The following is a 21566-nucleotide window of genomic DNA, read 5'->3' as shown; positions in this document are numbered from 1 at the left end:
CGCCCGACTGTGTCGCGCTGCGGCGGTTCATCCACAAGACCAGCGTGGTGCACCCCGAGGTACCGTCTCCGCGGTGGGGACGGGGGGGACACCGGGGTGCACCCGTGGGGGGGTCCCCGTGCCGACACCTGCCTCCCCCCAGGTGGAGTTTCACTTCTGTGTCAGCGTGAACGGCGCCGTGGCCTCGCACACCTATGGGTGAGCCCCTGGGGACACCCCCACCCTGGGGACACCCCCTGCCCTGGGGACACCCCCCACCCTGGCCCCACCCTGGGGACACCCCCTGCCCTGGGGACACCCCCCACCCTGGCCCCACCCTGGGGACACCTGCTGCCCAAGGGACACCCCCACCCTGGGGAGACCCCCACCCTGGGGACACCCCCACCCTGGGGACACCTCCTGCCCTAGGGACACCCCCCACTCTGGGGACACCCCCCACCCTAGGGACACCCCCTGCCCTGGAGACACCCCACACCCGGTGGCTTGTCCCTCCCGGGGATGGGGACGAGGGACAGTGCAAGGGATGGGGATGGGGGACGGGGACGTTGGGGACGCAGCCCGGTGACAGCCCCGTCCCTGGGTCCCACAGCCGGGAGAGCACCGGGGCGCTGGCAGGAGCGCGGCTGCGGGTCCAGAGCCGGCACTTCGCACTGTAGGGCAGCGCTGGGACGGTTAACCGGGACGGCAGCCACCGGCGGGACGGGGACAGCGGGGCTTGGGGGCAGCGGGGTGGGGACGGGGATGGGGACAGGGACAGAGGGGTCAGGGGCAGTGGGATGGGGACAGGGCAGCTCAGGGGCAGTGGGATGGGGACAGGGTGGCTCGGGGTCACCAGGATGCGGAGAGGGTGGCCTGGCGTCAGTGGGACAGGGATGGGGACAGGGACAGGGTACCTGGGGGTCAGCGGGACAGGGATGGGGACGGGGTTCCTGGGGGTCAGCGGGACAGGGACGGGGTGCCTGGGGGTCAGTGCAGCCCCGCTGTCCCCGGGGTGCCGGGTGTCCTGGGGGCTGGGTGGGCACGGCACCCGCCTCCCCCATCTCTCCCCCCGCTCCAGGCCGGCAGACCCTGGGGGTGCCCCCCCCTGCAGCAGGATCCACCCCACGCCGGGGACCCCCACCCGGCTGCGCGTCCCCCTGCCCGCCGCCGCCGCGGGGCTGGGGGGGGAGCTGAGCATCCTCCCCGCGGCCGCGTTCTGCCCCTGCCTCCGCCCGGCCCCCAACCTGCCCGCCCGCCTCGCCGCCGTCGCCATATCCCGGGGTCCCGGGGGGCCGGGGCGGGGCTGGGGGGGCCACGCACCGGGCCAGGCCGTTCTCCTTGACCGTGGCCACTTGTTCCTCTACGACCCGGTGGGGCTGCCGGCCACGCCGCCCCGGCCCCGGCTCTTCCAGGATCCCTCCTGGCTAGCGGACTGGGAGCGATTCGGCTTCGCCGTGGCCCCCTGCGCCTGGCCAGAGGGCGAGGAAGGTGCGGGGGGTCCTGGGGGTGGCGGTGGGGGGGGTCCCGCCAGCAGGAGCACCCCCAGCGCCCCGTCTTGTCCCCGCAGAGCTGGTGACCCCCGATGCCACCTATGCGGTGCGGCAGGGAGCGGGCACCCCGGACGGGGACCGTCGTCCCCAGACCCTCCTGCTCTTCCTCTTCCTCCGCCACGAGGATCCCTTCCAGGTGTACGACGCCGGTGCGTGGGGCGGGGGGCTGGCGGGCTGGGGGTGTCCCTGAGCTCCAGGGGGGTCCCCGTGGTTCAGGGGGGTCCCCGTGCTCTGGGGGTGTCCCCGTGGTTCAGGGGGGTCCCTGTGCTCCAGGGCTGTCCCCATGATCTGGGGGTGACCCCGCGCTCTGGGGGTGTCCCCATGGTGCGGGGGTGTCCCCGCGCTCTGGGGGTGTCCCCGCAGCCCGGGGGTGTCCCCGGCTGTCCCCCGCCCCCCCCCCCCGGTGATGGCCACCCTCCGCAGATGCCCGCCGGCTGCTGCTGGCCCACCTGGACCAGACGCTGCTGAGCAGCCGCCCGGCGCTGGCCCGCGGCCTCCGGACCCTCGTCCACCCCGTGCTGGAGGAGCTGCGCCGCCGGCAGGAGGTGGGGGCCGGGGGGGGGGGGGGGGGAGGCCGGGGGGGCCACCAGCGCACCCTGACCCCCCCTACCCCATCCCATCCCATCCCATCCCGCAGGGCCAGGAGCGGCTGGCACGGTCCCTGCCCGTCGTGCTGGACGCGGTGACGGCCGTGGTGGCCGGCAGCACCAGCGCCCGCTTTCGCCGAGCCTGCCTGCGCACCATGCAGGTGGGGGGGTGCGGGGGGGGGGGGGAACGGACCCTGGAGGTTGGGGGCGGTGGGGTCTCACCCCCCCCCCCTCCCCATGTCCCCCCAGGTCGAGGACACCCCGGCGTTGGTGGCGGCCGCCCGGCGGAGCTTGGCCGAGGTCACCCACGGGCGCCTGCTGCCCTGCGCCTCCTGCGAGACCCCCGGCAGCGCGGGGGACACCCGGGGGGGTGAGGGACGAGCCGGGGGGGGGACGTCCACGACCCCCGCCTGGCTCCTTACACCCCCTTTGCCCCCCCCAGGGTCCCCGTGGGAGGGTCCCCGTGTGCGGAGGGAACGGCGGACGGAGGAGGAGGAGGAGGGCACGTGTCCCCAGAGCAGCGAGGGGCAGGTGGGCTGTCACCGGGGGGGTCCCCAGGGGCCCCCCCTTACCCCCCCGTTAGCCCCCGTTGACCCCCCCCGTCCCACAGGCGTGGCGGCAGGAGGTGGCCAGCCTGGCCGAGTGGACGGCCTGAGGGACGGGGACGGGGACGGGGACGGAGCACCCCCGTGTCCCTGTGCCGGCCCAGTTCACCCAGTTCACTTGGGACTGGCACCCCCAGCCCAGTTCCTCCAGTTAGTCCCAGTTCACCCAGTTGGTCCCAGTTCCCCCCGTTGGTCCCAGTTACCTCAGTTGGTCTCAGTTCCCCCAGATGGTCCCAGTTCCCCCAGTCAGTGCTGGTTCCCCCAGTTGGTGCCGGTTCCCCCATTGGTCCCAGTTCCCCCATTGGTCCCAGTTCCACCAGTCGGTCCCAGTTCCCCTAGATGGCCCCAGTTCCCCCATTGGTTCCAGTTGCCCCAGGTGGTCCCGGTTCCCCCAGATGGTCCCAGTTCCCCCATTGGTCCCAGTTCCCCCAGTTGGTCCCAGTTCCCTCAGTCAGTCCCAGTTCCCCCAGTCAGTGCCGGTTCCCCCAGTTGGTCCCAGTTCCCCCATTGGTCCCAGTTTCCCCCAGTTGGTCCCAGTTCCCCCAGTCGGTCTCAGTTTCCCCAGATGGTCCCAGTTCCCCCAGTCAGTCCCAGTTCCCCCAGTTGGTCCCAGTTCCCCCAGTCAGTCCCAGTTCCCCCAGTTGGTCCCAGTTCCCGCAGTCAGTCCCAGTTACCCCAGTCGGTCCCAGTTCCCCCGGTCAGTCCAGTTGCCCTACTGGTCCCAGTTCCCCATCCCAGTACCCCACCAGCTCCAGCCCAGTTTCCCATCCAGTTCCCATCGCCTCGCCCCGCCCCGCGAGGCCCCGCCCCGCCCCGCGGCGCCCCGCCCCGCCCCCTGTCCCGCCCCGCTCCCGCCCCCGGCGCCTAGCTCCGCCCCTGTCCCGCCCCGCGGCGCCTGGCCCCTCCCCGGCCCCGCCCCGCGGCTCCCGGCCCCGCCCCCGGCCCCGCCCCGCGGCGCCATGGCGGTGTCGGAGGCCGCGGGCGGCTCGTCCTGGGCCGCGGCCGCGCCGGGTCGCGCCGGGCCGGCAGCGGGAGCGGCACCGGGAGCGGCGCCGGGAGCGGGCCCGGCCCCCGCCGCCGGCCCCGGGCCATGCTGGGCCGCCGTGCTGGCCTGCCTCAGCCTGGCCTGCTCCTACGTGGGCAGCCTCTACGTCTGGGGGAGCCCCCTGCCGCGGTACGGGGGGGGGGGGAGGTCGGGTCTGGGGGGGGGGTTGTAGAGAGCCGGGGGGGGGGGGCGGGGGGGAGCTCCGGGGTACCTGGGGGGCATGGGAGCTTACTGGGGGGTCTGTAGAGTACCCACGGGAGGTCTGGGGGGTCTCTAGGGTACCTGGGGGAGGTGTGGGGGTCCCGGTGGGGTTTATAGGGTGCATAAGGGAGGTCTGAGGGGTCTGGTGGGTCTGTAGGTTACCCGTGGGAGGTCTGGGGGGGTCTCTAGGGTACCTGGGGGAGGTGTGTGGGGTCTATAGGATACCTGGGGGAAGTATAGGGGTCCTGGCAGCGTTTATAGGGTGTCTGGGGGGTCTGTAGGGTATCTGGGGGAGGTCTGGGGGTCCTGGTGGGGTTTGTAGGGTATCTGGGGGGCCTGGGGTGCATTGAGGGTACTTGGGAGTGGGTTTTCAGGGTATCGGGGGGTTTATAGAGTACATAAGGGGGGGTTGTGGGGTCCTGGGGGAGCTCCTTAGTGTCTGTGGGGTGGGGGATGCTGTCGGGGGCAGCCCCCCCGCCCCCACGCTGACCCCCTCGGCCGCAGGGACCACCCGTCCGTCATCAAGCGGCGCTTCACCAGCGTCCTGGTGGTCTCGGGGCTCTCCCCGGCCTTCGTCTGGCTCTGGAAGGAGCTGACGGGCATCAAGGTGAGGTTGGGGGGAGAGGACCCAACTTGGGGGGGGGGGGGTGACACCCCCAAGCCGTGCTGACCCCCCTCTCCTCCCCGCAGCCGGACACCCCACTGCCGGCACTGCTGGGGCTGCGCCTGGAGGGGCTGGTGCCGGCCACGCTCCTGCCGCTGCTGCTGACCATGGTAGGTGTGGGGCTGGGGTGGGGGCACGGACCCCTGGCCCCCCCTGACGCCCCGTCTCCCCCAGATCCTCTTCCTGGGGCCCCTCATCCAGCTCTCCATGGACTGTCCCTGGCGCTGGCTCGATGGTGTCAGGGTGGCTTTTGGTAAGGGGGGGGATGACTCCGGGGCAGGGGGGGGTCAGGGGCTGGGGGGAAGTGGGTAAGGGGTCCCAAGCAGGGTGGCGGATAACGGGTTGGGGGCTTTTGCGGGGGCAGAAGTGGGTTTTGGGGGGCTTAGGTAAGGGGACACAGCGGTGGGCTTTGGGGGGTGGTTGGGGATCTGAGTGGATTAATGAGGTGTGGTGAATTTGGGGGTGGCAGAGGTGGGTTTGGGGGGGGAGCCTGTTGTGTCAGGGGACCCCGAGCGGGACAGCGGGTTTTGGGGTCAGCGGCGGTGGGTTTTGGGCTGTGGCCATGCCCCCCCCCCTCCCCCCCCGCCTCTCCCGCAGACCCCCGTTTCTGGGCGCTGTGCCTGGGCGACGTGCGCTGGCTGCGGAACCAGGTGGTGGCCCCGCTGACGGAGGAGCTGGTTTTCCGCGCCTGCATGCTGCCCATGCTGGTGCCCTGCACCGGCCCCGGCCCCGCCATCCTCGCCTGCCCCCTCTTCTTCGGTGTGGGTGAGTGCGGGGCTCCCCCCCCCCCGGATACCCCCAAACCGACCCTCACGGCCCCTTTCTCGCCCCCCAGCCCATTTCCACCACGTTATTGAGCAGCTCCGGTTCCGGCAGGGCTCCGTCGGCAGCATCTTCATGTCGGCAGGTACCGCCGGGGTGGGGGACACGACTACGGGGTGCCCGGGGGGCCTTGGGGTGCTGGGGCGGGGGGAGGATATGGAGTGCTTGGGGCAAGATGGGATGCCCAGGGGAATACAGGGTGCCCAAGACAGTGTAGGGCACCCAAGGGTGGTGGTGGTGTGGTGTAGGGTGCTTAGGGGACATACGGAGTGTCTCCATGGGGGGGGGTGGGGGATTTGGGGTGACTGGGGGGGGATTTGGGGTGTCTGGGGTGCCCAGGGGGATACAGGGTTCTGGGGGGGACTACAGGGTGCTTGGGGGTGGGGTACCCGAGGGGGGATGCAGGGTGGGGAGGGGGTGTGTAGGGTGCCTGGGGGGGGCATAGGGTACTTAAGGGACATATGGAGTCTGGGGGGGGGATTTGGGGTGTCTGAGGGGGGATTTGGGGTTCTCGGGGCAATTCGGGGTGTCTGGGGGAGGATGTGGGATGCCTGGGGTGACGTGGGGAGCCCGGGGGGGGGGATACAGTGTTCCTGGGGGGGGGATATGGGGGTGCTCAGCCCCTCCCCGACCGTCCCCCTCTCTCCCGCAGCTTTCCAGTTCTCCTACACGGCCGTCTTCGGCGCCTACACGGCCTTCATCTTCCTCAGGACAGGTGGGGTGCAGGGGGGGCGGGGGGGGGGGGCCGGGGCAGGACGGGGCTCAGCCATGCCGACCCCGCTCTGTCTGTCCGTCCGTCTGTCCTGCAGGCCACCTGGCGGGCCCGGTGCTGTGTCACTCCTTCTGCAACTCGATGGGGTTCCCGGCGGTGGGGGCAGCGCTGGAGCACCCCCGGCGCCGGGCCCTGCTGCCCTGTTACCTGCTGGGGGTCCTGCTCTTCCTCCTCCTCCTGCACCCCCTCACCGAACCCGCCTTCTTCGGGGGGGCCCTGGCCTGTGCCCCCCGCCCGGGGGCCCCCCCCACCTGCTCCTGACCCGGGTGCGGGGCGCCCGCCCCGGATCCCCCCGACCCCCCCGACCCCGTTTTTATAGGTGCCGCCGCACAGAGCTCTATTTTTGTGATTAAAGTGCTTTAAGCCTTGGTGTGTCGGGACTGGGAGAGACTGGGATGGGGCTGGGCGGGAGTGGGAGGGGACTGGGATGGACTGGGGGGGGGGGGGGGGGGGGGGGGCGAGTGGGACAGACTGGGAGGGAGTGGGGTGGGACCAAGTGGGAGGACTGGGGCCTGCTAGGGCTGGGACAGGGTTGAAGGGGCTGGGACTGGGCCGGACTGGGATTTGGCCCTGTGCGGACTGGGACAGGACTGGCGGTGCCTGAGCTCCTCCCAGTCGCCAGGGGGCGCTACCGTGATCGGCCCGCCGCCGGGCGCATGCGCCGTGGAAGGGTAGGTGCGCTGGCGGCGCGGCTCGACTATTGGGCTGCGCGAGAACCAATAAGGACGCCGCGTGGGCGTGGCCGCAGGCCCCGCCCCCTCAGGGACTACCCGCTGCCCGTTTCCAGCGGCGCTTTATTCCCTCACGGCCCCACGTGACTGCCGTACACCCGCTCCGCCCCCCGCCGCAGGGCCCCGCCCCCGAGCCCAGGCCCCGCCCCCGGGCCCCGCCGCCCGCCGGCTCCGCCGCCCCCGGGTCCCGCCGCCCGCCGGCTCCGCCGCCCCGTCCCCGCTTAGGGCGGGTTGTCGCAGTCGCGGTCGTGGTCGGCGTGGCCGCCGCCGCCGCGGGTGGGCGGCCCGTGGCTGTGGGCCTTGCGGATGTGGCGGTAGAGGTCCCCGGACTGGGTGTAGCTGCGCAGGCAGTGGCGGCACTCGTAGGGGCGCTCCCGCGTGTGCACGGTGGCATGGCGGCGCAGGGTGTAGGAGCAGGAGAAGGTTTTCCCGCAGGTGGGGCAGGTCGGCGCCTCCTCGGCGAAGAGCCCGAAGCCCCCGCGCCCCTCCAGCGGCGGCAGGAACAGCGGCTCCCGCAGCGCCGGCAGCCCGAAGGGCAGCGGCTCCCCCGACGCCTCCCCGAAGGCCGCAGGCCGCGCGGCGTGGGACGGCCCGGGGAAGAGGCCGGCGGGGCGGCGGGCACCCGCCTCGGGCTCCTCGTCGGAGATGACAATGGCCTCCACCTTGACGGCGGCGGGCAGCAGCCCCCCGGGGGCGGCGGGCGCCCAGGGCCCAGCGCAGAGCCCCCCCGGGGCGGGCAGCTCGCCCCCGGGGAAGGCGGCGCGGGGGGCGGCCTCCGTCGAGCTGCTGGGGCTGGGGAGGGGGAGCTCCGGGGGGGCGGCGCGGGGCCAGTCGCCCTCCATGCCGGGCTGCGTGGTGTCGGCCACGTCCACGCAGGGCACCGGCGGCTCGGGGGGGAGCGCGCCCTGCTCCTCGCCGCCCCCAGCCTGGGGGGCCGGGCCGGGGAGGGCCAGGAGGGGCGCACCGGGGCTGGGCGGGCGCTGCTGGGGGGCGGCGGGGGGCAGCGGGGGGCTGCCGGGGGCGTCCTCCTCCCGCTTGGTGCTGTCGGCCTCGGCCGGCACCCGCGCCTGCAGCTTCTTCTTGCAGAGCTTGACGACGTCGTTCATGTGCAGGTAGCTGGCGGCCGCCAGCACGTCCTCCAGCGGCGTGGCGGCCAGCGCCAGCCGCCCCTCGTACATGAACTCCAGCAGCAGCCCGAAGGCGGGCGGCGTGACGATCTCGCTGTTCAGGCAAACCAGGTCGCCCTTGTCCAGCCGCTCGGCGTAGCACATGTGGAAGAAGGCGCTGCAGGCGGCCAGGACGGCGCGGTGGGCCGGGAACGGGGCGCTGCCCACCAGCACGGTGCAGTCGCAGAGGAAACCCTGGGCCCGCTGCTCCCGCAGCCCCCGCAGCAGCTGCCGGCTGTGCTCGGGGAACTCCATGGCGTCCCGCGGGGCTCTGCCGGCCTGCGGGGTGACAGGGCGGGGGGGGGGTCAGCCGGGCCTGGCCGGTGACGGGGCCGCAGGTGACCGGTGTCGGCCCGGCCTGCTGAGAGGGCCCGGCCCCGGCCGGGAGGCGGCAGGGCCGGCACGGCGGGGGCCGCTCAGGCCCGGTCAGGCCCCGCTCCGCCCCGGCGGGGCCCGCTCAGGCCCGTCCCGGTTCCGCGCTCCCCGTCCCCACTCACCACAAAGCAGCGGCCTGGCGACGCCCCGCCCCTCCGCGCTGATTGGCAGCCCCGCCGGCCGGTCCCTCCCGCTCCCATTGGCCCGATCGCCTGCTGTTCAACCGGGCCCGGACGACGAGGGTCAGCGGAGCATGCTGATTGGTCGCCGCCTCCCGCCACTCATGGCGACGGGCTGCTGATTGGCGCCTGCTGCCGCCCTCCCGGGAAGAGGCGGGCCGCGGTTGTCATGGCCGTGGTTGCCATGACCGCGGGGGCGGGGCGTTGCCGGGGAAGCGCTCAGCGGGCGGCGGGTCGGGGAAGCGCTCAGCGGGCCGGGAGAGTGTTCTGATTGGGCGCACGCAGGTGTCACTCAGCTTTTCCGCGCTTTCATTGGTCTGCTGTTGCCTACTCCCCCGCCCCCGCGGCGTGTCCCCGCCCCCTCCCTCCGATCTCTCATGCCTCGCGCGCAAATCACCGGACGGGGGGGCGGGGCTACGGTCACCCCGGCAACCAGGTGAGCCGGGGCGGGGCGGGGGCGCGCGCGCGCCGGCGGGTCCCAAGCTCCGCCCCGCTGAGGGGGGTGTGGCCGAGGGCGGGTTCGCGGGCGTGGCTCCCCGCAGCCAATGGGGCGCGGCGGCGTGGGGCCAGGGGCGGGGTGAAGGGTCAGGCCCGATCCAAGATGGCGGCGGCGCCGGGGAGGTGAGCGTGCGCCGGGGGGATCCTACGGCCGGGACCCCTTCCCCCGCTCGGGGGGACCCCGCGTCCCGGGAACTACCCCCCCTCCCCCGGCGGGACCCCCGGGACCCCCTCCCTGAGCGGCCGCCGCCTGGGACCCCCCAGCACCCCGGGCCTGAGCTGCGGCCGAGCCCCCGCCGCCGCCCCCCCCCCCCCCCCCCCCCAGCCCGGTGGCGCCCCGCTCCCCGTCCCCCCTCCCCGCTTGGTCCCGGTGTCCCCCCCCGTCCCTCCCCGTCCCCTTCCCCACCGTGGCGGAGGCGGAGCCGCGGCCCTGCCCTTCGCCCGACCCGCCCCCGTCCCCCCGCAGGCGGCGGCCGGCGGCGCTGCTCTGGGCGGCCCTTTGCCTTTGCCTGTGCCTCGGGGCCGCCCTGGCCGTGGACCGGAGCAACTTCAAGACGTGCGAACAAAGCGGCTTCTGCAGGTGGGTACGGGGGCACCGGCGGGGGCGGGGGGAGCCGGGCCCGGGGCTGGCGCTCAGGCTCTTCTCCCCCGCCACCGCCGCAGGCGCCAGCGCGGCCTGCAGCCCGGGCACTCGCCGTACCGAGCCCTCCTGGAGTCGCTGCAGCTCGGGCCCGACGCTGCCAGGCTCCAGCTCGTCAACGAAGCCACCAAGGTCCGTGCGGGGCCGGGGAAGGGGGCCGCGGGGGCCGCCACCGTCCCGCTGACACCGCGTCCCTCCCTCCCCCCTGCAGGTCCCGCTGCTGCTGGAGCTGTGGGGGCTGCAGGGCAACGTGACCCGCATCCGCATCAAGGAGCTGAACCCGCCGCGGCCGCGGTTCGAGGTGCCGGATGTGCTGGTGGCGGAGCCGCCGGTGGAGCGGTGAGCGCCGGGCGGGGAGGCACGCGGGGTTGGGGGGACGTGGGTGAGGGGACGCAGCCGCGCTCAGCCGCCCCCCCCCGCCCTTCCCGGCAGGCTGGCGGTGACGGGGCGGGACGAGGGGAGCCTGGAGCTGTCGCTGGGCCCCACGGGGCACCGGCTGCTGGTGACGGAGAAGCCGTTCCGCATGGACCTGCTGCAGGGCCGGGAGCTGCTCTGCAGCGTCAACGCCCGCGGCCTCCTCTTCTTCGAGCACCTCCGACGCCGCCGGGACTCGTGAGTACGGCCGGGGGGGTGGCTCTGCGGCCGGGCAGGCGGGACCGGCCCCCCCCCTCCCCCCCCCCAGGGTTCCCCCCACCCCAGGGCACCCAGCAAACCCCCCTGGGGAACTTGGGGTGCCTGGCTGTCCCCGCTCCCCACCGGTAAAGGTAAACCCCAGGGAAGGGTGGGGGAACGGCAGCGCTCCGAGGGTCCCCCTAAGAGGGAGGGCAGCCCGTGGGGAAGGAAGGGGGGAGCCGGGCCGGGCCGCGTCCGTCTGTCCGTCCGGCGGCTCCTCGCACTGACTCTCGCTGTGTTTCTGTTTCTGGCTGCGCTTCCCCCCCGCCCGCGCCCCAGTTTCTCGGATAAAGTTAGTAGCTCGGTCGGTAGCTTGTGGGATAAGATCAAGACCCTTTTCCATAGGTAAATCTGTGGCTTCTGCTGCTGTCTCTGCCCCCCCCACCCCCCCCGGGCCCCCAGCGGGAGCCCTGGCCAGGGTGCAGCGTCCCCCCACAGCCTCCTGGGCCAGGCAGGCCCCGGCGGGAGGGAGGAGGAGGAGGGGGCAGGAGGGGCCGGGGCCGTCCCCGTCCCCCCCCAGAAGCGAGGAGCTGCCCCCCCCCCCCCCCCCCGAGCGAGCTGGGGGGTGGTTGGGGTGCTCTTCCCCATCTCGGGGCCCCGAGTGAGTGCCCACCGGGGGGTCCTGTGTCCGTCCCCCCCGCCCCTCTGCGACCCTGCTGCGTTGCGTGACTTCTGCCTGCGGCAACCAGGGTGCCCCGGCCCCCCATAACCACCCCGCCCCCCCCCCCAGGGATACCCCCAAGGAGGCCACAGCGGAGGAGGGGGCGGCTGCTGAAGCGCAGGAGGAAGCTGCCGCTGGGACGGAGGACGCCAGCAACCAGAGCGAGAAGGTATTGGGGGGGGGCGGGGAGCTCAGGACAAGGTGCTGGGGGGCCAGTAGGGAGATGGGCCCCCCCCCTTTCTTTTGGGAGAACCCTTCTCCCCACCCATCCCTGCTGGCATCTGGCCCCGCAGCCCACGGAGACCACGGCCGAGGCCGCGGAGGAGCCGGGCTCCTGGGAGGAGACGTTCAAGACGCACACGGACACCAAACCCAACGGTGAGGCCCGTCCCGTGGTTGGGGGGGGGGAGGGGGGGGCCGGTGTGAGGCAGGGCCTCTCGGTTTCACCCCCCCTCCCCGTCCCGCCGCAGGGCCCACCTCGGTGGGGCTGGACTTCTCCCTGCCCGGCTTCGAACACGTCTACGGCATCCCCGAGCACGCCGAAAGCCTGCGGCTCCGCACCACCGAGTGAGTGGCGGGGAGGGCGAGTCGGGGGCGGGGGGGTGACGGTGGCACCGCGGGGGGGGACGCTGACCCGCCTGGCCTCTCGCAGGGGGGGGGACCCGTACCGTCTCTACAACCTGGACGTCTTCCAGTACGAGCTCTACAACCCCATGGCGCTCTACGGCTCCGTCCCGCTCCTGCTAGCGCACAGCGCCCGCCGCACCCTCGGCATCTTCTGGCTCAACGCTGCCGAGACCTGGGTGGACATCAGCTCCAACACCGCCGGCAAGGTGCGGGGACGGGCGGCGGGGGGGGGGGGGTCCTTGGGGGGGGGTCTGGCGGGGCCCTGACACCCCCTCCCCGCCCGCAGACGCTTTTCGGGAAGCTGCTGGATTACATGCAGGGCGGAGGCGAGACGCCGCAGACCGACGTGCGCTGGATGTCGGAGAGCGGCATCGTCGACGTCTTCCTGCTGCTGGGCCCCACGCCCGCCGCCGTGGCGGGGCAGTACGCCGCCCTCACCGGTACGCCGCGGGGCGGGGAGGGCCGAATGGAGAGGAGAAGGGGTGCTGGGGACCCCACTCCGAGCCCCGCTGTCCCCCCTGCAGGCACCCAGGCGTTGCCCCCCCTCTTCGCCTTGGGTTACCACCAGAGCCGCTGGAATTACAACGACGAGGAGGACGTGGCGGCGGTGGAGCGGGGCTTCGAGGAGCACGCCGTGCCCTGCGACGTCCTCTGGCTGGACATCGAGCACGCCGACGGCAAGCGCTACTTCACTTGGGACCCCAGCAAGTTCCCCCGGCCCCGTGCCATGCTGGAACGCCTGGCCGCTAAGAAACGCAAGGTGGGGGACCCCCGCCAAGGGGCTGGAGGGGGACTGGGGGACCCCCTGGGTGCTGATGCCTGTCTCTGCCCCCCCCCCGCCCAGATGGTCAGCATCGTGGACCCCCACATCAAGGTGGACAGCGGCTATCGCGTCCACAACGAGCTGCGCTCCCGCGGCTTCTACGTCAAGACGAAGGACGGCAGCGACTACGAGGGCTGGTGCTGGCCGGGTGAGCGGGGTTGGGGGGGTGCGTCCTGGGGGGGAGCCCGTGGTGGGGGGGGGGGGCCACGCTGATCCCTGCGCTGTCTCCAGGCTCCGCCGCGTACCCCGACTTCACCAACCCCGAGATGCGCGCGTGGTGGTCCTCCATGTTCGCCTACGACCAGTACGAGGTGAGGAGCCCCCCACCAGCGGGTGTGTGGCCCCCCCATGTCGCCGTCGGCCCCCCTGCATGGCCGTCAGCCCCCCCCGGCAGGCGTGTGGCCCCCCCTGAATCACTGTCATCCCTCCCCGTTGCCTTTCTGCTCTCAAATCACCATTTTCCCCTATTGCTCGTGTGTCCCCCCAAACTGCTGTCCCCCCCCTCACCCCTCTGCCCCCCCCCAGTTGCCCCCCCCACCCCTCACCGTGGGCCCCCTCCCCCCAGGGCTCGACCGAGAACCTCTTCACCTGGAACGACATGAACGAACCCTCCGTCTTCAGCGGCCCCGAGGTGACGATGCACAAGGACGCGGTGCATCACGGTGGCTGGGAGCACCGCGACCTCCACAACCTCTACGGCCTCTACGTGGTGAGCGCAGCCCCCCCGGGACCTCCCCCCCCCCCCGCACCTCCCACCCGCGTGGGGGGGGTCCCTTACAACCTCTTTCTCTGTCCCCCTCCCCTCTGCGCAGCAAATGGCGACGGCCGAGGGGCAGATCCAGCGCTCGGGCGGGCAGCAGCGACCCTTCGTGCTGAGCCGGGCTTTCTTTGCCGGTTCCCAGCGCTACGGTGAGGGCAGGGGTCCGCCCCGGGGGCCCCCCCCCCCGGCACGTGCGTGCCCCCCGCCCCCTCACACCCCTTCCCGCAGGCGCGGTGTGGACGGGCGACAACACGGCCGAGTGGGAGCACCTGAAGATCACCATCCCCATGTGCCTGAGCTTCGGGCTGGCCGGCCTCTCCTTCTGCGGCGGTGAGCGGGGCGAGAGCGGGGTCGGGGGGAGGCTCGGTGCGCCGGGGGGGGGGGGGGGGCCGCCCTGAGCCCCTCCTGCCCCCGCAGCGGACGTGGGGGGCTTCTTCAAGAACCCCGACGCGGAGCTGCTGGTGCGGTGGTACCAGGCGGGCGCCTTCCAGCCCTTTTTCCGCGCCCACGCCCACCTGGACACGGCGCGCCGCGAGCCCTGGCTCTTCGGGGAGGAGAACGTGGCGTTGATCCGCGCCGCCGTCCGCCAGCGTTACGCTCTCCTGCCCTACTGGTACACCGCCTTCTACCGCTGCCACCGCCACGGGCTGCCTGTCATGAGGTGAGCGGGCTGCGGGGGTCCCTGGGGGTCCCCCCAAACCACCCCCACCCCCCCTCCCCAAGGTCCGTGACGGCCCCGCTTTCCCCCAGGCCGCTCTGGATGGAGTACCCCGAGGACACGGCCACCTTCGCCATCGATGACCAGTACATGATCGGTGAGGGGGCCTCTGCCGTGGGGTTACCCCTGCCCCTGAGGGGTCCCCTGCCCCCATCGGGGGTCCCCCCCATCCCCACCCGGGGTCTCCCCACCCCAGCACTGACCCAGGGACCCCCCCCTCTACCCCTTCCCCAGACAGGGCGCTGCTGGTGCACCCCGTGACGGAGCAGGGCGCCCGTGGCGTGCAGGTCTACCTGCCCGGCAAGGGAGAGGTGAGCTTGCGGGGGGGCTGGGGGGGAGCTGGGGGGGGTCTGCAGGCTTTGGGGGGGGGCTGTGGGGGTCCAGGTCCTCCCCCCCACCCCCCCCAACTGCTTTCTGGTACCCCCAGGTCTGGTACGACGTCACCTCCCACCAGAAGCACCACGCGCCCCAGACGCTCTACGTGCCGGTGACCATGAGCAGCGTGGGTGACGGGGACGGGGCTGGGGGGGGGTAGGGGGTCTGGCGGGGGGGGGGGGGCCGGGCCCACCTCCCCCTCCCTGCCCCGCAGGTGCCGGTGTTCCAGCGCGGTGGGACGGTGGTGCCGCGGCAGGAGCGGGTGCGGCGCTCCACTGAGTGCATGCGAGGGGACCCCTTCACCCTCTATGTGGCCCTCAGCCCCCAGGTGAGTGCAGACCCCCCCCAGATCCCCCCCAAACTCCCTAGACACCCCCCAGCCCCCCTGACACCCCCCCCGTTGCCCCCCCCAGGCACGGCCGAGGGCGATCTCTTCCTGGACGATGGCCAGAGCTTTGACTACGAGACGAAGGCGCGCTACCTGCACCGGCAGTTCACTTTCGCTGGCAACACGCTGACGGCCAGGTGCCCCCCCCGGCTCCCCCCGGACCCCTCTCCAGAACCCCCTGAACCCCCCCCAAACTCCCCCCTTCTCCTTCCCCGCAGCTCTGCGGACCCCCGGGGCTCTTTCGACACCCCGGCCTGGCTTGAGCGTGTGGTTATCCTGGGCGCGGGGAAACCGGCCGCTGTCATTCTCCGTCCTGCAGGTGAGTAGGGGGTCCAGGGGGCGTTCTGGGGCCGGGTACACCCCCCCGACCCCCCCTCACCCCCTGTCCTCCCCCCCCCCCCCCCCCAGATGGCTCCGAGACACGCCTCGACTTCCACCACGAGGCCGAGACCTCCGTCCTCACCCTGCGCAAGCCGGGGGTCCGCATCGGCGACGACTGGGCCATCATCCTGCGATAATGCAGGGGGGGGGCTGCTGCTGGGGAGGGGGGGAGGGGGGGGCTCCCCTTGCCTCCCCCTGGACCCCCCACAGCCCCCGGGACCCCCACACCCGGGGGCAGGGAGCTCCCCCCGCCCCCGCTGCCCCCTTGGCTGCTGTAGCGGGGGTTTGTCCCCGGTTGGTTTGGGGGGGTGAGGGGGTGCTGCCTCTGCCCCCCTGTTCCCCCCCAAGTGGGGGGCAGGGGCTGGGCTGGTGGGGGATGGGGACCAAGGCTCTGCGTGCCCCCCTGCCCCCCTTTGCCCCCGCCCCACCCCTACCCCCTTCTCCTTTTTCCTTGCGCCTTCCTGCCCCCCCCCCCCCCCCCCTTCTGGCCCTGTCCCCCCGTTTTTTCCCCCCTCCCCCCAGCAAGCGGGGGTCAGCTGGGGGTTGGGGAGCCACCTCCCTCCCCTCATCCTCCCCCCCCCCCCCCCCCCCCCCCCCCCCCCATGGGGCATTGTGGGGCCTATGGCGGGGCAGAGCCGGGCCCCCCCCTCCCGCGGCTGAGCGGGGCCGGGAGGGGGAGGGGCGTCCCCGCGCGGAGTTTTGATAAAAGACAAATAAAACCAGGAAAAAAACCGGTGTTTTGAGGTTCGGGGGGGGCGGGGGGGGTGGTCCTGGGGGCGGCAAGGGGAGCAGCCCGGAACCCGGCGGCCGGGGTGCGCGCAGCAGCCGGACCCCGCGCGACGGACCGCGGCCGGAAGTGGCGGCCGGAGCGCCGTGGGGCGGACCGGAAGTGCCGGCCTGGCCCGGCCCGGCCCGGCCCGGCCCGGCGGTTGCTTCGCGGCCCCGAACCGGCACCGGTCCCGGTCCCGGTCCCGGTCCCAACCCCCGGGCCCGGCCCGGCCCGGCCCGGTCCCCGTCCAGCCCCGGCCCCGGCCCCGCCGCGGTGAGTCCCGGCCCCGTCGCCGTGGCAACAGCGCCACGTCCGCACTCTTTTACTGGGGGGACTGGGAGCACTGGGGGGGCGTTCGGGGGCCTGGGAGGGCACTGGGGGGCCTGGGAGCACTGGAGGGGTGTTGGAGGGGCTGGGGGGAGCACTGGGGGGACTGGGAGCACTGGGGGGGTGTTGGAGGGGCTGGGGGGAGCACTGGGGGGAAGATATGGGATACGTATTGGGGTGGTGGGGGCTTACTGGGAGGGACTGGGGAGGTACTGGGGGGTGCTGCGGTGGGTGCTGGTCATGCTGGGGGGGGGAGAGGCCCTGGGCAGAGCGTGCTGGGGGGGGGTGCCTGAGCATCAGGCCCCCCCCCCCCCCGAGACCGCCCCCGGATCCCCCCGAAACCTCCCCAGACCCCCCCCCCCGGATCCCCCTGGACACCCCGAGATCTCCTAGGAGCCCCCCGAGACCCCCCCGGCCCCCCCCGGCGCTGCCATGAGGGTGAAGCTGAAAAACGTTTTCATCGTCTACTTCGTGGTGTCGCTGGTGGGGTTGCTCTGCGCCCTGCTGCAGCTCGGTGAGGGGGGGCCTGGGGGGGCCGGGGGCAGCTCGGGGGGCCCTGAGCCCCCCCCCCCCGGGCCGCTCTGGGGTCCCTGACACCCCCCCTTCTCTGTGTGTTCCCCCCCCCCAGGGCAGCCCTGCGACTGCTCCCAGCAGCTGCAGGCCGAGCGGCGGCGGGGCCGGGACCGGGACCGGCTGCTGGCGGAGCTGCGGGGTGGGGGGGCCCGGGGGGAGCCCCGGGCACAGGGGGGGGGGCCGGGCCCTGCCCACCATCTACGTGGTGACCCCCACCTACGCAGGTGAGACCCCCCCCCCCCCCGGGTTCTCTACAGCCTGGCCTGGCCTGGCCCCCCCCAGCCCTGTGCAGCCTGGCCTGGCCCCCCCCAGACCCATTTGCCCCCCCCCCCCAGCCTGGCCCCCCCCAGACCCATTTGCCCCCCCCCCCCCCCCCCCCCAGCCTGGCCCCCCCAGACCCATTGCCCCCCCCTGTACAGCCTGGCCCCCCAGACCCATTTGCCCCCCTCCCACCCTGTAAGGTCTGACCTGCCCCCCCAACACAGCCTGACCTGCCTCCCAGACCATTTGCCCCCCACCCCACCCTGTCACCCTGTCCAGCGTGACCTGGTGTTGTGTCCCCCCCCCGTACAGCCTGGCCCGTTTCCAGACCCGTTTCCCCCACACAGCCTGGCCTGCGCCACCCCCAGCTCGATCCACACCCCCCCCTTGAGCTTCCTTGCCTTCCATGGCCTCCACAGCCCCCCCATGACTCCCCACAGCCCCCCATGACCCCCCTCAGCCCCCCCCAGCCCCCTTTGCTTCCCCCCCCCCCCAGGCCGGTGCAGAAGGCGGAGCTGGTGCGGCTGTCGCAGACGCTGCTGCACGTGCGGGCGCTGCACTGGGTGGTGGTGGAGGACGCGGCGGCCCCCACGGCGCTGGTGGGGGGGCTGCTGGCCAGCAGCGGGGTGCCCTTCACCCACCTGAACGTCGAGACCCCCCCCGAGCGTCGCCGCCGCCCCGGGGACCCCCCTGGTTACGCCCCCGCGGCGTCGAGCAGCGCAACCGGGCGCTGCAGTGGCTGCGGGAGACGCGGGCGCCCGGCGAGAGCGGCGTGGTCTACTTCGCCGACGACGACAACACCTACAGCCTGCGCCTCTTCGAGGAGGTGGGGAACCCCCCAGAACCCCCTAAAACCCCCCAAAACCCCCGCAACCCCCCCAGCTTTCCCTAACGCCCCAACTGCTCTTTCTGCTTCTTGACGCCTCCAGCTTGCGCCCCTTCGAGGTGGCAGAGGGTGCTGTTACCCCTGAACTCCCCTCAAATTCCTCCAATCCCCCCCGCCCTCCCCAGCTCCCTCACCCCCCCCGGAGCCCCCCAGTTCCTCCCCAGACTCCCCTAACCCCCCCTAGAGTCCCCCAATTCCTCCCAAACTCCTCTACCCCCCCCAGAGCCCCCCAGTTCCTCCCCAGACTCCCCTAACTCCCCCTAGAGCCCCCCAATTCCCCCCAAACTCCTCTACCCCCCCCAGAGCCCCCCAATTCCTCCCCACCCTCCCCTAACCCGCCTAGAGTTCCCCTAATTCCTCCTCAAAGTTCCCTACCCCCCCAGAGCCCCCCAATTACTCCCCAAACTCCCCTATCCCCCTAGAGCCCCCCAATTCCCCCCAAACTCCCCTACCCCCCCCAGAGCCCCCCAGTTCATCCCCAAACTCCCTTACCCCCCCCAGAGCCCCCCAATTCCCCCCAAACTCCCCTACCCCCCCAGAGCCCCCCAATTCCCCCCAAACTCCCCTAGCCTGCTGACTCCTCTTCTGCTGCTCAACATCCCCAGCCTGCGCCTCTTAGAGGGGCCGTGCTGTTCCGTGAGCCCCCCCAACACCCCCCAGCCCCCCCCCCCTCCCTGAGCCCCCCAACCCTCTCCAGCCCCCCCATTCCCCCGCCCCCCGCCGTGACGGCCGCTCTCCCCCCCCCAGATGCGCAGCACCCGTGGCGTGGCCGTCTGGCCGGTGGGGCTGGTGGGGGGCCTGCGTTTCGAGCGGCCGCTGGTGGCGGGGGCCGGGTGGTGGGCTTCCACACCGCCTGGAAGCCGGAGCGCCCCTTCCCGCTGGACATGGCCGGCTTCGCCGTGGGGCTGCCCCTGCTGCTGGCGCGGCCCGCCGCCCGCTTCGACCCCCAGGCCGAGAGGGGCTACCTGGAGAGCAGCCTGCTGGGGGGGCTCGTCTCCCCCGCCGAGCTGGAGCCCAAGGCCGACAACTGCACCCAGGTGGGGAACTGGGGGGGGGGAGCTCTCGGGGGGGGGGGGGGGGGCTCGGGGTCCTTTGGGTTTGGGTGGTCCCTCAGGGGGGGTCCCTTGAGGGTGGGGGGGGTGACAGGACAGGGACCCCGGGGGGGTGCAGGCTGGGCTGGGGGCTTCAGGCCCGACAAAGGGGTCACTGGGGTGCACAGGCCAGGCTGGGGGGTCCCCAGGGGGTGCAGGTTGGGCTGGGGGGGGTCCCCAGGGGGGCACAAGCTGCACTGGGGGGTCCAGCTGACGCCCCCCCCCCCGCTGCTCCCCCAGGTTCTGGTGTGGCACACGCGGACGGAGAAGCCGAAGCTGCGGCAGGAGGAGCAGCTGCAGCGCGAGGGACGGGGCTCCGACCCCCACATCGAGGTGTGAGGGACCCCCCCGCGCCCCCCCCCACCCCCGCACCGCAGGGACCCCCCCCCGGGGACACACCGGATGTGGGGACGCCCCTGGGGACACTCGGACTTTATTTATCGACAGGGCCCCCGCTTTCTGGGGGTGCCCCCCCCTTTCCCACAGGGCTCCCCAGCCAAGTGTTGTCTCTGCAATAAACTCTCCCGCTCCATCCTCGTCCGTGTTTGGGGGGGGGGACACCCCACTCCGGGGGGGGGTGGGCACCTCACGCCAGGGGCTGCTGCATGCCCCCCCCCCCGGTAAGGGGGCCAGGGGACCACAGAGGGGGCAGGAGCGGGGCCCCCCCCCAACCCTCCTGCTGCCGGTGGATCTTCATGTGGGCGTTGCGGCTCTTGATCTTGGGGAAGATCCTGGGGGGAAATGGGGGTGCGGTGGGGGGCTGGGGGGAGGCAGCACCCCCTGTGCCCCCCCGGCATCCCCTGTGCCCCCCCCAGCACCCTCTGTGCCCCCCAGACCTCGTCCAGGCCCCCCCCAATCCACTTCTGCCCCCCCCCCCCCCGCATACTTGCCGCAGAGCTTGCAGGGGAAGCGGGAGCCGAGGGCTTCAGGTGGTGTCTGGGACAGAGAGAGGTGGGAGGGGGGGGTCCCAGTGTCCCCCAAAACCAGAGGGGGGGTCCCCCGTGCCCTCCCGAATCCGGGAGGAGTCCCCGGTGCCCCCCAGCGCTATCGGGGTGTCCCTGGCCCCCCATACCTGCCTCCGCGCCCGTCCCAGCCGTGACTTGTGCAGGTAGTAAAACTCAACACACTGCGTCATCCGCTTGGAGGGCACCTGGCGGGGGGGGGTGAAGGGGGGGGGGGGGGTTGGGGTGACCCTGTGGGAACGGGGGTGCCGGGGGGGGGGGGGGTTGTGCCGGGGGGAGTCTCACCGCCTGTTGGATGCGCTGGAAGTCCTTCCCGTGCCGCGCCAGGGCCTTGGCGAAGAGCCGCCGCTCCCGGGGGGTCCAGGCGTCGCTGCCTGCGGGTGCAGGGGGGGGTCAGGATCTGGGGGGGGGTCCCATGGGAGCCCCCCTAAGATTCCCCTTTACCCCCCCCCAGCCCCCCCTCACCGGTGTAGTGGTAGCCAGCCAAGGGGTCCGCCCGCAGCCAGGCCGGTGTCCCCAGCAGCAGCAGCTCCCAGGGCGCCCTGGGGGGGGACACGGCGGGTCGCAGGGTGCTGGGGAGGGGGGGGGGGCACCCCTAAATCCCCCCAGCCCCCCCCTCACCATCAGGCTGCCGCCGGCGCGGGCCAGGCAGTGCAGGGCCAGCTCCCGGTTGGTGCCCCCCCCGGGCAGGGCGCTGGAGCAGGCCAGGTCCAGCAGGGTCTCCACTGTGGGGGGGGCTGGGGTGAGGGGGGGGCCGCAGGCAGGACCCCCCCTGACACCCCCCCGACCGGGGAGGGGGGGGGTCTCACCTTGCTGCTGGGTCTCGGGGTCCCGCTCCAGCCCGGGCCAGGGGCTCCAGGCCAGCGTGGCCCCCCCCGGGGGGTCCCTGCCCGCAGCCCCCCCCCTGCTGCCACCGGCACGGCTGCCTGGAAGCAGGGGCCCACGTTGATCTGCCTGGTTGGGGGGGGGGGGGGGGCACAAAGAGGGGGGGTGGCGGGGCAGCCCCCTCCCCACTGGCCCCCCCCCACCCCTCCCCAGCCCCCCCTGACTCACGGAGGCGAGAGGTGCTGGGTGTCAGCGGCCCCGGGGGGGGCTGCCCCCTCCTGGCAGCCCCCAAACAGCCCCGGCCCCCCCCGCCCCGGGTCCAGCATGGGGGGCGGCCGGTACCGGGGGGGCCCCCCCCCTAGGCCCAGCCGGCTTCGGTATGGGGGGGCCTGGCTCCCACTGGGGGGGGGCCGGGGGGGGCCTGCGGGAGAGAGGGGAAAAAGGGGTCATGGGGGTGCCCTACGGGGGGACCCAGGTGTCCCCACTGTCCCCCCGGGACCCAGGCGTCCGGCTCCTCTTACCTCGGGGGGGGCCGTGCCCCGTGCCCAGGGGGGGCTCACCTCGCAGCCCCCCCCGCCTCCGCCAGGGACCCCCCAGGCCACGGTGGGACCCCGGGGAAAGGCAACTCGGCACCCCTGAAATAGCGGTTGGGG

At 73.5% G+C, this 21566-nt stretch overlaps 4 protein-coding genes across 5 annotated transcripts; 3 read left to right on the top strand and 1 right to left on the bottom strand.

Moving 5' to 3' along the window:
- Positions 1-3662: 3662 nt before the first annotated feature.
- Positions 3663-6593, top strand: RCE1 (Ras converting CAAX endopeptidase 1). The gene is made up of 8 exons (XM_075526102.1): positions 3663-3895; positions 4472-4574; positions 4658-4741; positions 4806-4884; positions 5229-5396; positions 5467-5538; positions 6106-6168; positions 6263-6593. Exons 1-8 carry the CDS (start codon positions 3681-3683, stop codon positions 6484-6486), a joined length of 1008 nt encoding a protein of 335 aa, XP_075382217.1. The 5' UTR covers positions 3663-3680; the 3' UTR covers positions 6487-6593.
- Positions 6594-6941: 348 nt separating this feature from the next.
- ZBTB3 (zinc finger and BTB domain containing 3) lies at positions 6942-8633 on the bottom strand. Its single transcript, XM_075526100.1, has one exon. It carries the CDS (start codon positions 8375-8377, stop codon positions 7178-7180), a length of 1200 nt encoding a protein of 399 aa, XP_075382215.1. The 5' UTR covers positions 8378-8633; the 3' UTR covers positions 6942-7177.
- A 614-nt stretch (positions 8634-9247) lies between these two features.
- Positions 9248-15651, top strand: GANAB (glucosidase II alpha subunit). Of its 2 annotated transcripts, XM_075526098.1 has the most exons (25): positions 9248-9297; positions 9641-9754; positions 9838-9946; positions 10026-10153; positions 10247-10426; positions 10766-10831; positions 11217-11316; positions 11441-11525; positions 11618-11714; positions 11800-11980; positions 12061-12214; positions 12299-12534; positions 12619-12745; positions 12829-12908; positions 13163-13306; positions 13410-13506; positions 13586-13687; positions 13775-14018; positions 14108-14172; positions 14310-14386; positions 14503-14577; positions 14665-14779; positions 14864-14975; positions 15057-15157; positions 15247-15651. In XM_075526098.1, the coding sequence occupies exons 1-25, from the start codon at positions 9278-9280 to the stop codon at positions 15354-15356; spliced, it is 2919 nt and encodes a 972-aa protein (XP_075382213.1). In that variant the 5' UTR covers positions 9248-9277; the 3' UTR covers positions 15357-15651. The 2 variants fall into 2 exon arrangements, with proteins under 2 accessions (XP_075382213.1, XP_075382214.1); XM_075526099.1 differs by lacking the exon at positions 10766-10831.
- Positions 15652-16722: 1071 nt separating this feature from the next.
- B3GAT3 (beta-1,3-glucuronyltransferase 3) lies at positions 16723-19658 on the top strand. The gene is given in 8 exon segments (XM_075526123.1): positions 16723-16829; positions 16944-17070; positions 17072-17109; positions 17642-17836; positions 17839-17975; positions 18783-18855; positions 18858-19072; positions 19367-19658. Coding segments are annotated over 8 exon segments (966 nt in total). The 5' UTR covers positions 16723-16747; the 3' UTR covers positions 19466-19658.
- Positions 19659-21566: the final 1908 nt, after the last annotated feature.

Source organism: Mycteria americana, chromosome 30 (genome assembly GCF_035582795.1).
Source record: "Mycteria americana isolate JAX WOST 10 ecotype Jacksonville Zoo and Gardens chromosome 30, USCA_MyAme_1.0, whole genome shotgun sequence".
Classification (NCBI taxonomy): domain Eukaryota; kingdom Metazoa; phylum Chordata; class Aves; order Ciconiiformes; family Ciconiidae; genus Mycteria; species Mycteria americana.
Note: the sequence above shows the minus strand (reverse complement) of the source record. Positions and strands in the feature narration are given on the sequence as shown.